This window comes from Triticum aestivum, chromosome 4A (genome assembly GCF_018294505.1).
Source record: "Triticum aestivum cultivar Chinese Spring chromosome 4A, IWGSC CS RefSeq v2.1, whole genome shotgun sequence".
Taxonomy (NCBI): Eukaryota; Viridiplantae; Streptophyta; class Magnoliopsida; order Poales; family Poaceae; genus Triticum; species Triticum aestivum.
Window position 1 is genome coordinate 502,261,559 of NC_057803.1, and position 14,903 is coordinate 502,276,461.

General features: G+C 45.0%; 1 protein-coding gene across 1 annotated transcript; it reads right to left on the reverse strand.

The window, feature by feature from the left end:
- Nucleotides 1–2,125: 2,125 nt before the first annotated feature.
- LOC123083864 (vacuolar iron transporter homolog 4-like) lies at nucleotides 2,126–4,949 on the reverse strand. The gene is made up of 3 exons (XM_044505751.1): nucleotides 4,688–4,949; nucleotides 2,875–2,932; nucleotides 2,126–2,816 (listed from the first exon to the last, which is right to left on the reverse strand). The coding sequence occupies exons 1-3, from the start codon at nucleotides 4,947–4,949 to the stop codon at nucleotides 2,126–2,128; spliced, it is 1,011 nt and encodes a 336-aa protein (XP_044361686.1).
- Between the last annotated feature and the right edge of the window lie 9,954 nt (nucleotides 4,950–14,903).

Sequence of the window (14,903 nt, forward strand, 5' to 3'; positions counted from 1 at the left end):
AGGGGGGTGCGCCGGCCCTAGGAGATGGGATCTCCTAGGGGGGCGGCGGCCAAAGGGGTGGAGCACCCCCAAGGCAAGTGGAGGCGCCCCCTCCCCTAGGGTTCCCAACCCTAGGCGCATGGGGGCCCAAGGGGGGGCGCACCAGCCCACTATGGGCTGGTTCCCCTCCCCACTTCAGCCCATGGGGCCCTCCGGGATGGGTGGCCCCACCCGGTGGACCCCCGGGACCCATCCGGTGGTCCCGATACAATATCGGTGACCCCGAAACTTTCCCGATGGCCGAAACTACACTTTCTATATATAATTCTTCACCTCCGGACAATTCCGGAACTCCTCGTGACGTCCAGGATCTCATCCGGGACTCCAAACAACTTTCGGATTACTACATACTCATATCTATACAACCCTAGCGTCACCGAACCTTAAGTGTAGACCCTACGGGTTCGGGAGACAAGCAGACATGACCGAGACGACTATCTGGTCAATAACCAACAGCGTGATCTAGATACCCATGTTGGCTCCCACATGCTCCTCGATGATCTCATCGGATGAACCACGATGTCGAGGACCTAATCAATCCCGTACTCAATTCCCTTTGTCAATCGGTACGTTACTTGCCCGAGACTCGATCGTCGGTATCCCAATACCTTGTTCAGTCTCGTTACCGGCAAGTCACTTTACTCGTACCGTAATGCATGATCCCGTGATCAACCACTTGATCACATTGAGCTCATTATAATGATGCATTACCGAGTGGGCCCAGAGATACCTCTCCGTCATACGGAGTGACAAATCCCAGTCTCGATTCGTGCCAACCCAACAGACACTTTCGGAGATACCTGTAATGTACCTTTATAGTCACCCAGTTACGTTGTGACGTTTGGCACACCCAAGGCACTCTTACGGTATCCGGGAGTTGCACAATCTCATGGTCTAAGGAAATGATACTTGACATCCAGAAAAGCTACAGCAAATGAACTACACGATCTTTGTGCTATGCTTAGGTTTGGGTCTTGTCCATCACATCATTCTCCTAATGATGTGATCCCGTTATCAATGACATCCCCATGTCCATAGCCAGGAAGCCATGACTATCTGTTGATCAACGAGCTAGTCAACTAGAGGCACACTAGGGACACATTGTGGCCTATGTATTCACACATGTATTACGATTTCCGAATAATACAATTATAGCATGAATAATAGACAATTATCATGAACAAGGAAATATAATAATCATTTTATTATTGCCTCTAGGGCATATTTCCAACAATACATGCAACGTTCCAATATCCATTTCCATGCCACGCTTCTAAATACTGCTTGCTCTCTTCAATACTTGTTACTTGGCAACTGTTGGGTAATTCTTGCTATCATTTACATTTTCGCAACCTGAAACACTCAAATGACTCCTTTGTCATTGCTACTAATAATCTTTCTCAAGCAAGTATTGGTTACATGTATGTTTTTGAAAATTTTGAAATATGATTGTGTGTTTATGAAAATTATGAAATGGTTTAAATTTATGTTTCTGAAAATTATTAAGTTACTGAAATATGTGTTTCTATTTTCTGAAATTATTAAAATGTTACTCAAATTATTGAAATTTTTTGTTTCTAAAATATATGAAATGATAGTTTGTCTCTTATGATTTTCTGAATTAGTCACTGAAATAATTACTTTTTTTAATCATCATTGAATTATATTTTAGTTTTTAATTAAAATAATAATAACAATTACTCCCTCCATAAAGAAATGTAATTATAATAGTAATAATAACAATTACATTTTTATATTTCTTTACGGAGGGAGTATTGTTTTTGATATAACAATACCGAAAATCAAGTAATAACAGATACATAAGTTATACCATGTAGAATACCTTGTATTGCTACTCACGTGGCAGCTTTACATGGCAAGAGCGTTAGAGTGCTTTTGCCAACAAGCATGCTACTAGTGAACAAATCTTAATTGTATATACTGTACACCACAAGCTAGGATTTGCTAAGCACGCAGGCAATTCACCTACTGTTTTCCCCCTCGTCAAAAAAGAAGAAGAGAAACACACCCATAACAAGTTTGTTCAAGCCTCACCCGCCAAAAAAGAAGAAGTTCAAGCCATATATCAATCTGAATGAGTCCGGAACAGTTTCATGAGACCATAGGTGACCGCCATCGCCACCAATCCTCCCAGCGCGGCCCTCAGCCCGGCCCGCCCCCCTGGAGCGCGGCCCTGCACCGCCCCGAGGGCGCCGAACGCCGCCAAGGCCAGAGTCGCCGTCGCGACGACCACGGCGACCCGCACCCCGTAGCTTGTCACGAACCACGCCGCGAGCAGCGGGATGGCCGCGCCGGCCGCGAAGGACAGCGCCGAGGCCGCCGACGCGTGGCACGGGTTCGGCAGCCCGGCCCGGTCCGCCGGGTACCCGCGCGCCTCCTCGAGCCGCTGGAGCCCGGCCAGCTCCACGTCCAGCTGCGCGTGGACCGACACGTACTCGCCGATGGCCATGCTGCAGGCGCCGGCGACGAGGCCCGCCACGCCCGACAGGAGCGCCGCCCGTGGGTCGGCGGGTCGCGCCGCGCCGATGCCGAGCATGAGCGCTGAGGTGGAGACGAGGCCATCGCTTGCGCCGAGGACGGCGGCGCGCAGCCACTGCCCCTGCTGTGACGGCAGCGACATGGCGTCGTGGGTGGCCGTGGCTACGCAGACGGTGCAGAGTTTCATGGCCTCCGGCGCGGGGGTTGGGCCGAGCTCTGCTACAGCGAGCTTGGTGTCATTGTCGGTGGCCATTTTATGTGGGAGCAGAGGCGTGCGACTGCCACACGCACAAAAGCATACGAGAGTGTGGCGAACATAAGACCCCGTATATATACCGACGAGGCAGTAGAGCAGCGAGGCGATTATATGTGAAGGTAACATCTGTAGCAGTATCTGTAGTGATGCACAATGTGACGTCTCCTTAGGAATAACAAGGATTTACATACATAGTCATTTTCACTATCTAGGTATGGTCATATGCACAGTTTATGTGCTTTTGACATCATTTAATTTTTCGTACGTATTTGTTCTGGTGTTCTTAGGAAATGTGGGAATTAGATGTTTCTTACTGTATTGCATATACTTTCAGATTTTTTTTCTGTTCGAAAAGGCTTAAGGCCATAAATTAAGTATCAGAAGTACTTACAAACACACCCTTACAGAAAAAAATTACATCAAAATTCTTAATGGTGCTAAAGTCTTCTTCCTCCGGCATCCACCGGCAATGCCTCGTGAACAAAGCTCGATGCAGCCTCTGGGCCTCCGCCTCAACGAAGCAAACTTGTTTAAACCCATGAGCTTGTAGAAGTGGTGGCCATGAAGCCATCTATGTAGGTCAGAAGACGTCTGTCCGGGATCTACGTCGCAAATCGCCGTCTGCAGAAGAAGAGGCCGAAAGAGCATGTAAATACTCCAAAGAACACGAAAGCCGATCAAATTGAGATGGATCAATCGGTCACCAAAGCTGACCGGTTGTCATGCCAGAAAAGGGCCTTCTTCCTGGGCGTGGAGTTTCTAATCTCGAGCTAATGCTCCTGGATGAACGGTGAATTCAAAAAAATAGACTTTTTTCATAAAATTATGAAATTTTGTGTGGCAAACTTTAAGAAATGTTTGAATTGCATGTAAGTTTTCGTCATGAAATCACATTGATGGAAGGCGTGATAAAAAAACAAAATCCATTCTCTCAAAATGTTACTTTCAAACGCATTTTGGACCTTTTATTTTTTGCAACGACTTCCACCAATGTGATTTTGTGATAAAAATTTGTAGGCACTTCAAACAATTCTTAAAGTTTGCCAAAAAAAATCAAGATTTTTTTATATATTTTTTATTTTACTGTTCATCCATGGCATTTGAGTTCGAGATTAGAAGGGTACTTCCATTTCCTATCCCTCAAAGTAATATTCGTGAATGCACAAATCCATGTTGTTTTTGTTGCAGATGGGCTTCAATTGCCCGCCCAAAGGAAATGGTAGCAGCATTATTGTTTTAGAGCATCTTCAACAGGTGCCGAACGTGGCGCGCGTAAAAAATAGCTTTAGCGTGCGCCTATCGCTTGGTTTGGCGCGGCGCGCAGCGACCGCTCCAGCAGCCGCGCTAAAATGCAGCGCGCGCGCGCGCCGCTCCAGCAGCGCGCAAAAAATGCAGCACGCGCGCTCATTCTATAAACTAGAAATATAGGCATTGGAAGCATAAAAACTAGATAGATTGCATAGATTTTAAACGATACAAAGGTATTTTACATCGAAAACATAGATTGCATAATAACAAAAACGACAAACGATAAAAAACGAGATAGATTGCATAAAAAAAACTACTCTAAGTCGCTATCATCATCACCATTATCATCCTCAGCGGTGTCGTCCGAAGTATCTAGCCAGATGTCCAGCCACCGATCATCGTCCCGCGTGAAGAACGACTGCCCACCTGCTGCAACGAGATCGGACTGCGCATTCGCCAACGCCTTCCGCCGACGCCTGTCCAACCGCTACTCCCGGCGCCTTTGCGTGTCCTTCTCGCGGCGCCTTGCCCAGTATACCTGCTCGTAGGCGACGTCCTCCGGGTAGCGCCGGCGCCACTCCGCCATGACCTGCTCGTCCTCCTGGGCGACGAGGAGGCGGCGCTGCCGCTCGGCGTGCTCCGCACGGTCTTGCGCCGTGTTCAGACGAGGCGGCGGGGCGACGTCGAGCGCCTGCTGGAGCGTGTACACATCTTGGAAGTTCATCTGGCCGCGCGGCCGGCCTAGGCGCCACGCCGCCGCGTCGTACGCGTGGGCGGCCTCGTGCGCCGTCCGGTAGGTGCCGAGGCCGAGCCGGAGATCGCTGGAGCGTATCTCCGAGTAGTAGCCGCCGTTGAGGCGTAGGCGGACACCGCGGTAGCCGAACGCTCCTCGACGGCGCGGCGGCATGGCGGCGCGGCGGTGGCGGGGCGCTGGAGCGGTGGAGGCGCGTCGGTGGCGGGGCGCTGGAGCGGTGGAGGCGCGTCGGTGGCGGGGCGCTGGAGCGGCGCGTGGCAAAGAGGGAGAGGAAGAGGAGAAGAGGAGGCGTGGAGAAGGCGCGTGGCGCGCGCCGCACTTTATAGGCGCGCCGGAAGCGGTGCGCAAAAAATGACGCGCGAGCTGGCGCCTTTTCGCGCGCGCGCAAACGGTTCCCGCGCGCGCGAGTTTCCCGCCGTTGCTGGAGCGCGGCATAACGCCCCGCGCGCATTAAAAGCTGGGTTTACCGCGCGCGCGTCGTTTGGCACGGCCATTGGAGATGCTTTTACTGGAGCTTGATGATGTCCAAACTAAGGTACCCTTGCCTAATTATAAAAAACAAGTTAATTATGGATTTTGGTACTATCTATGTACACATAGACATATCGTTTGGATATCATATTGAAAAGAACAAGCGGTCAAAGATTCACAACCGAAGACCAATACCAACTCAGATGTCCAAGACCACGTCTGCCTTGGTTGATCACTATCGGTCTCCCGTTTCCGCGGGAATGAACGTCGACCCGGTGGAAACTCCTATCCAAGAGTTTTGTAAGAACTTGGAATCTTGGATTGTCTTGCCTTGTTTCTTACACGCGTGGCTGGCAACCTGGCAGTAGCACTGGAGTAGGACAAGCAATGCTTTGAGTCATCGGTAAAATCGGAGGCGCCCTGCTGCTTCAACAGGAGAGGTTACCTCCTACATATAAACAACTCAACGTCTTGGGTTGTCTTTCTCTTCCGGCAATGCAGACACCGATGTTGTAGTAGAAAATTGCTTGGAACGCTGAACTACCAGATTCCATAGAAAAAATGTAGTCCATCTGTAACGAAATATAAAAGTATTTGTATATTTCTTTACGGAGGAAGAAAAGTGACCTAAACACTTCTATTTTTCTTTACAGAGGAAGTAACGAAGAATTGCACATCAACTTCAAGAAAATTTAGGGTTCCTTTGCCTCTCGCCGACACCCTCGCCGGCCCGCCTCGTCTCCGGTGGCTTTAGGACCATGGCAGCGCGGTGGATCCCGGCCCTTACTGGCGTGAGGGCTCCGTTTTTAATTGTTTCTTCAACTTTTGTTAGGGTTTGTGTCCTGCTCAGGAAGACGAGACGGTGGCGGCTCCCTGAAGATGGAATAAGGTTCTCCCCGCCTAGCCCCCGTTCCGGTGGTGTGTCTAGCATCGTCGGTGGGCGTGTGGAGATGTGTCTTCGGCGGATCTATCGTTTGTGGATTTGCTCGGATCTGGTCGTAATTCGTCTACGTTTGTATTTTTTCAGATTGGATCCCTCCGATCTACGCTACTCTTTATCGGCGGCGGTTGTTATTCTGTTGCGCTGGTTCTATGGGACATTAGCACTGTTGAAATATATTGCCCACCTTCCTCCATCAGTTTAGACTTTTGAATGAGTTGGCTGGTGCATGAATTCAATATGGTATCAGAGCCAAGAGGTCTTGAGTTCCCCACCTCACTCCATTAGTTCAGACTTTTGGATGAGTTAACTGATGCATGAATTCAATAAGCACGACGACTTCCCGACTGTCTACTACAAGTTTTGCCCGGCTCCGGCGGGGGAGGAGCGATGACGGTGGCGCCCTTCGGCTCGCTTTAGTGCTTGTAGTCGTCGCTATGTGATCTATGGACATGGGTGTAATTTTTATTATTTTTGATGTTCATTGTATTGCCATGATTGAAGATGAATAGATTGAAAGTTTTCTAAAAAGAAAAACTTCAGTATGTAACATCTACATGTATCTCACCAAAAAAAACATGTATGCCATATTTATTTTGAATGAAGATACATAGTATAAATGGAACTCTATTTTTCTTGTGGGTAAAGTCTCTATTTTTTGGCAGAGGTAATATCTCTTTTTGGAAAGAGAGAACACTAAATCCGTGAAGAATATTTTCTATTTTATTTTAACTTTCTACTACTCTCCTTCATTTGACACTACAACAGGGTTCCAGACAGTTCAGACTCCCTACTGCTCGTCTTCATTTGAGACCGTTGGAGGCCGTTTTTGTCTGGACAAGTAGATAAAGAAAATACTTTCTTTAAAGTTGAATCAGTGACAAGTAATATGAACCCGAGGGAGTACCTTATTGGGTTCAATCTACTTGAGGGCACATATCTGCCACGTGGGATCCGAGTGGCAAATATAATTCGGCAGCCAATAATTTTATCACAGTGAAAAATGTGCATGTTTCTCATACAGTTATATGAACAGCTCTGTTATTATGGATATCTTCCGCCAGACAGCTGCTAGGTTGTAGCTTGCTCCTTGCTAGACGAGGGGCTAACTTAGCTGCTCACTTGAGATTACAACTACACCTATCTGCTTAGCCCGCAAAAAAAACACCTATCTTCTCTACTGCTTATAAACGCACGAATTTGATGAATTCAAATGTTCTGTGCCATCCAACCATCTACTCCCTCCGTTCCAAATTACTCATCGCAGAAATTGATGTATTTAGAACTAAAATACATCTAGATACATCCATACTGTTGACATCAGTTTTTGGCACGGTCAAAAATTTATTTAAGAAGACCTCAAATGAAGAAGTGATCTACATGAAAGAATTACGTATTATTAATATGAATATCTTTGAAGTTTGGGTCATCGCCGTCCGATTTCATCTCGAAGGCCGAAACTATGTTCAAAGTATTAAGATCTTATATTCAGAGTACAGTTTGACCGATTAAGCCTCCAAGACGACCTCAAATGGAAAAATGATCTACACCGGTTGTCTTTGTCTCGTCGAAACGATCGATTTTTATATAAAAATCGTCCAAATCCAAATTCATATGCAAAAGTTAAAGCAATTGGAGTGCAGCTCTGTCACGAGGCGAGATGTGGCGCGCCCCACCAGACACATGTCTGATGGGTAGCGCGAGGGAATAGCCTGTTTTGCGCGACCGATTTGACCCTCAAGATGACCTCTGATAAAAAAACCCTTGAACATGAAAGTTGTTCGTCTCGTCGAAACGGTCAAGATTTTAGGCTCGTTTTCATCTGAGATCGTTTACCACCACAAAAAATACCCGCAAGGTGCAGCCAGTTTAAACCGAACAGTTTTGGAAAGTTCGGATAAAACCAATCCGAATTTGACTAGGGTTTTGGACGTGAATCCAAGCCTTTTCCTTGCACGGGAAGTCCAGCCGCCTCTTATATATCTAAGGGGTGACGGTCGATTGAACAACACACAATCGATCAATTCATCTACCACTTTTTATCTTTTATATTTTCTCCTTAACCCTAGTTCTTCTTCTTCCTCGTTCTTCGCCTGTTCTTCTTGTTGCAGGGTGGTGAATCTCGAGGCCCTAGGGGTGATCAGGTCGACCTAGGGCAGCCCATAGCCGCCGCGCGCCCTGACGGGGTCCCTCCCGGGCGCGTGGGGTTTCGGGTCATCAAAAGCGCCCGCCGGATTGTCTGCGTACCGCGCTTCCGGACGGGTCTCCTTCGACGTGAGCTGCGGTGCATCACCCCCAGCGTCGAGGGTACACGGTGACATGTTCGTGTGCGAACACACTTTTTGGCGACTCCGTTGGGGACGAAGATTTGAACGGTCTCCGGCCCGTTCTTGCTACGAAGAGATCGTCATCTAGGGTTTGACATCTACGAAGGTAATATGAATACCCAATTCACTTATGTAGATGCAAATAATGCATATGTTGTTGGTAGATCATCTAATGAGCATAATGTATCGGCTAGCCCTAGTTTTATCAATCATGTATCTAATTATGTGCAACGGTTCAGAATAATCTTCATGCTTCAACTTCATAGAATTTTAGCAACATGCAACATATGTATCCCAACTCCCATGCATCGGCAACCCCACAAATTTATATGCTGATGAATAACATGATGAGTTCGGTTAATCAAGTTGAGACACCCTATGTAGGAACTTCCAATGGTATGCAACAAAGTGTTTCAAGTTTTATTCATCGGCAAATAACTTGTAGTATGTTAATCCAAACATGCCGGTGGATCGGGGAATTGGCCATGTTACTACTAGTTATTTGGCCAATTAGCCTCAATCATCATATGATACACCTCATGTTAGTAATTTTTCAGCACCGCATGCAACTGTAGATGTTCATAATTCGGCCCCACATCTTCATGGTCATAGCCGAGTAAGTGAAAATTTTACAGGAACACATGTGCCGTCATCAAATACTGTAGCATATAATGCATACTCTACGCAATTTGAGAATTTCGGCAACACTCGCGAATCATTACCGAAAGAATCTGAAAGTATTGTGGAGCAATCTCTTCCGGAAGCGGCTGTGGCTGCATTAAAAAAGAGATTGGCACAAAACAAGAGGATTAGTGCTCTTTGCCTTGAACAATATGAAAAGGGGTTGTTTCGTGATTATGCTGCAATAAAGGCTAGAGTTTTGCAAGAAGATGAAACTTCATCAATCGATAGAATTGGCGAGAGAGCATATCGTTATACAGAAGTGTATACACCTCCACCTAGTACCGCAACATATTATACACCCCCTACAAAGTTGCAAAATTTTGGCAACACTAATAGTTCATTGCCGAAAGATCCTAAAAGCATTGGGGGGCAAACTACACTAGAGCGGGCTGAAATTGAGAGGGGAGTTAAAGCTTTGCGCGATAGGGTGCAAGTACTTCGCCAAGAGAGAATTGATAGGGAATTAGCTCAAAGAAAATAAGCCTTGCCAATTGATATAACCGGTGAAAAGAATGATGATTCAGAAACTAAAAGTGCTTCGGTTGAAAAAGCCGAATCAAGTTATATATATTCCGAATCCATCAATTCGAAAGAGGAAAACATTATTGAGAAAGGGCATAGAAAGTATAGCAAGACAACCATACTTGATTTTTCTGAAGTTAATGGAACCTACTTCCTGCTTTATGAATTCCGTGCCGTAGAAATTGAGAAGCCTCAAGGACAAGAGCAAGTAGCCAAACAAGGTTCGGCTGATAAGGATCTTCAAGGTAATGATGCACGAAATAAAGAAAAAGAAGATGAAAAGGCGTTGGAGAGTCATCCAAAGATGAAGCTAGATATTGTTCAAGTCACACCACCATCATGCTCTCCCAGCGTATTTGAAGAGGTATGCATAGCGAGTAATTTACCTATTTTCAGATTTGGTCGCGACTTCATTATTGATCCATCTATAAGAAATATTCTCATAAGTAATTTTGAAAGACCAATGAAGAAGGGTAATTTACTTGTTAGCAATAAAGTTGTTATGGAACATATCGGTCAACCCATTGCACCATTTATAAAGACCGATAATGACTTATTGTTACAGCCAAAGCTTTCCCCGTTGCTTTGTCTAAAGTTCATATCTAGTTGGGTAGCTTTGCTTATTTCGTACTTGGCTTCCACTTGGTCTCAACTGAGACATGTATGTTCTAAATATCTTTGTGTCAGAAATTTAAAGCCAAGGTTAAATTCTATTGAGAAAACCGATGCAAATATAATATCTTATCCAAAGACATCGGATATAGAGTGGAAAACACAATGCATAGCCGAATGGGGAGATTCCAAATCTGAACCATTCGTTTCCTTATCTCCAAAGCCGTTCACACAGTAAGATCGGCTAGAAAACAAGAAGTATACCTTCAATTCAAGCATGTGGGTTTAAATATTTGATTTGTTGCTGAAAAATAATTACATTACAATTCTTGCTCACCATGTTAAGCCATCAATCCAAGGACGAATGTATTGTAAGTTGCATGATTCATTCAAGCATAATTTTGAGGATTGCAACATGTTTCGTCAAATAGTTAAATCAGCCATTGAAAAAGGACGATTGAAGTTTGTTGAGACACCAAGAGATGACCGGTCTATTCCGATTTGTCCCGATGGCAAAAAGTTTTTGCATCGGCTGCTTCAAGCTGATCCATTTAAAGAGAAGGTAAAAACTACAGGTGATGGGATCAAGTTTTCAAGTAAAGAAGTTGTTGAAGAGCATAATAAACATAATCTTAAGGGCGAGAATTCCATCGAAGCTACAATGGAGACGCCAAGGACTGGGGGCAGCAAGCAAATCCAATGATCGATGAAAGCAAACCAAAAGAAAACAAAGGCTGAAATAAGCGCAAGTGTAAAAGATCAAAAATCACCTTTGCTGAACTATTGGAGAAATATCAAAATAAGAGTGAAGAGAAGAATGCATATCGGCCCAATCATGCAAAGAAACCAAGATCACCCCCAAGGCACAAATATGAGGATCGGTATTGGCAAAGTGAGAATTTTAATGCAACATATTCATATCCTTATTTTGGGCCGCCAATGCCAATGCTGTGGGTGCCTCCCTATGCTCATGAAGATCCATATCCATCATGGGACATGTATGATACAAGGGCACATTCTCTATCTTATTTTAGACCATCTCACCAATATTATGCAGTTCCGAGAAGATCAACATTTGAACAATCACATGTTAGAGACCGCTTCAATCATAAGGAATCGGTCCAGAGCTCAAGGAAGAAGAAAGAGGTGGTCAAGGAAGTTTACCATGTTAAAAGAGATGGTCGTAAGAGTGCAACTTCAGATTTGATTGCTGGGGAACGTAGTAATTTCAAAAAAAATCCTACGCACACGCAAGATCATGGTGATGCATAGCAACGAGAGGGGAGAGTGTTGTCCATGTACCCTCGTAGACTGAAAGCGGAAGCGTTAGCACAACGCGGTTGATGTAGTCGTATGTCTTCACGGCCCGACCGATCAAGCACCGAAACTACGTCACCTCCGAGTTCTAGCACACGTTCAGCTCAATGACGATCCCCGGACTCCGATCCAGCAGAATGTCGGGGAAGAGTTTCATCAGCACGACGGTGTGGTGACGATCTTGATTTTCTACTGTCGCAGGGCTTCGCCTAAGCACCACTACAATATTATCGAGGACTATGGTGGAGGGGGGCACCGCACACGGCTAAGAGATCAATGATCAACTGTTGTGTCTCTGGGGTGCCCCCCTGCCCCCGTATATAAAGGAGCAAGGTAGGGAGGCGGCCGACCTAGGAGGAGGGCGCGCCAAGGGGGGAGTCCTACTCCCACCGGGAGTAGGACTCCTCCTTCCCTTGTTGGAGTAGGAGAGAAGGAAAGAGGGGGAGAGGAACAAGGAAAAGTGGGTTGCACCCCTTGTCCAATTCGGACCAGAGGGGGGGGGCCTCCTTCCTTTTGGCCTCTCTCCTCTATTCTCGTATGGCCCAATAAGGCCCATATACTCCCGGCGAATTCCCGTAACTCTCCGGTATTCCGAAAAATACCTGAATCACTCGGAACCTTTCCGATGTCCGAATATAGTCGTCCAATATATCGATCTTCACGTCTCGACCATTTCGAGACTCCTCGTCATGCCCCTGATCTCATCCGGGACTCCAAACTCCTTCGGTACATCAAAACTCATAATATAACTGTCATCCAAACCTTAAGCGTGCGGACCCTACGGGTTCGAGAACTATGTAGACATGACCGAGACACGTCTCCGGTCAATAAACAATAGCGGAACCTGGATGCTCATATTGGCTCCCACATATTCTACGAAGATCTTTATCGGTCAGACCGCATAACAACATACGTTGTTCCCTTTGTCATCGGTATGTTACTTGCCCGAGATTCGGTCGTCGGTATCTCAATACCTAGTTCAATCTCGTTACCGGCAAGTCTCTTTTACTCGTTCCGTAATACATCATCCTGCAACTAACTTATTAGTTACAATGCTTGCAAGGCTTAAGTGATGTGCATTACCGAGAGGGCCCAGAGATACCTCTTCGACAATCGGAGTGACAAATCCTAATCTCAAAATACGCCAACCCAACAAGTACCTTCGGAGACACCTGTAGAGCACCTTTATAATCACCCAATTACGTTGTGACGTTTGGTAGCACACAAAGTGTTCCTCTGGTAAACGGGAGTTGCATAATCTCATAGTCATAGGAACATGTATAAGTTATGAAGAAAGCAATAGCAACAAACTAAACGATCAAATGCTAAGCTAATGGAATGGGTCAAGTCAATCACATCATTCTCCTAATGATGTGATCCCGTTGATCAAATGACAACTCATGTCTATGGCTAGGAAACATAACCATCTTCGATCAACGAGCTAGTCAAGTAGAGGCATACTAGTGACACTCTGTTTGTCTATGTATTCACACATGTATTATGTTTCCGGTTAATACAATTCTAGCATGAATAATAAAGATTTATCATGAAATAAGGAAATAAATAATAACTTTATTATTGCCTCTAGGGCATATTTCCTTCAGTCTCCCACTTGCACTAGAGTCAATAATGTAGTTCACATCGCCATGTGATTTAACATCAATAGTTCACATCACCATGTGATTAACACCCATAGTTCACATCGTCATTTGAACAACACCCAAAGGGTTTACTAGATTCAATAATCTAGCTAGTTCACATCGCTATGTGATTAACGCCCAAAGAGTACTAGGGTGTGATCATGTTTTGCTTGTGAGAGAAGTTTAGTTAACGGGTCTGCCACATTCAGATTCGTAAGTATTTTGCAAATTTCTATGTCAACAATGCTCTGCACTAAGCTACTCTAGCTAATTGCTCCCACTTTCAATATGTATCCAGATTGAGACTTTGAGTCATCTGGATCAGTGTCAAAACTTGCATCGACGTAACCCTTTACAATGAACCTTTTGTCACCTCCATAATCGAGAAACATATCCTTATTCCACTAAGGATAATTTTGACCAATGTCCAGTGATCTACTCCTAGATCACTATTGTACTCCCTTGCCAAACTCAGGGCAGGGTATACAATAGGTCTGGTACACAGCATGGCATACTTTATAGAACCTATGGCTGAGGCATAGGGAATGACTTTCATTCTCTCTCTATCTTCTGTCGTGGTCGGGTTTTGAGTCTTACTCAATTTCACACCTTGTAACACAGGCAAGAACTCCTTCTTTGACTGTTCCATTTTGAACTACTTCAAAATCTTGTCAAGGTATGTACTCATTGAAAAACTTATCAAGCGTCTTGATCTATCTCTATAGATCTTGATGCTCAATATGTAAGCAGTTTCACCAAGGTCTTTCTTTGAAAAACTCCTTTCAAACATTCCTTTATGCTTTGCAGAATAATTCTACATTATCTCCGATCAACAATATGTCATTCACATATATTTATCAGAAATGTTGTAGTGCTCCCACTCACTTTCTTGTAAATACAGGCTTCACCGCAAATCTGTATAAAACTATATGCTTTGATCAACTTATCAAAGCGTATATTCCAACTCCGAGATGCTTGCACCAGTCCATAGATGGATCGCTGGAGCTTGCATGTTTTGTTAGCACCTTTAGGATTGACAAAACCTTATGGTTGCATCATATACAACTCTTCTTTAATAAATCCATTAAGGAATGCAGTTTTGTTTATCCATTTGCCAGATTTCATAAAATGCAGCAATTGTTAACATGATTCGGACAGACTTAAGCATAGATACGAGTGAGAAACTCTCATTGTAGTCAACACCTTGAACTTGTCGAAAACCTTTTGCGACAATTCTAGCTTTGTAGATAGTAACACTAATATCACCGTCCATCTTCCTCTTGAAGATCCATTTATTTTTTTATGGCTTGCTGATCATCGAGCAAGTCAACCAAAGTCCACACTTTGTTCTCATACATGGATCCCATCTCAGATTTTATGGCCTCAAGCCATTTTGCAGAATCTGGGCTCATCATCGCTTCCTCATAGTTCATAGGCTCATCATGGTCAAGTAACATGACCTCCAGAACAGGATTACCGTACCACTCTGGTGCGAATCTCACTCTGGTTTACCTACAAGGTTCGGTAGTAACTTGATCTGAAGTTTACATGATCATCATCATTAGCTTCCTCACTAATTAGTGTAGTAGTCACA

Coding starts and splice junctions, on each gene's coding strand:
- LOC123083864 (XM_044505751.1), bottom strand. CDS start 4,949: ATGCCGCCGCGCCGTCGAGGAGCGTTCGGCTACCGCGGTGTCCGCCTA. Junction 2,933..4,687: donor TCTGAACACGGCGCAAGACC/GTGCGGAGCACG, acceptor GCATCACTACAG/ATACTGCTACAGATGTTACC. Junction 2,817..2,874: donor GCTGCTCTACTGCCTCGTCG/GTATATATACGG, acceptor TGCGTGTGGCAG/TCGCACGCCTCTGCTCCCAC.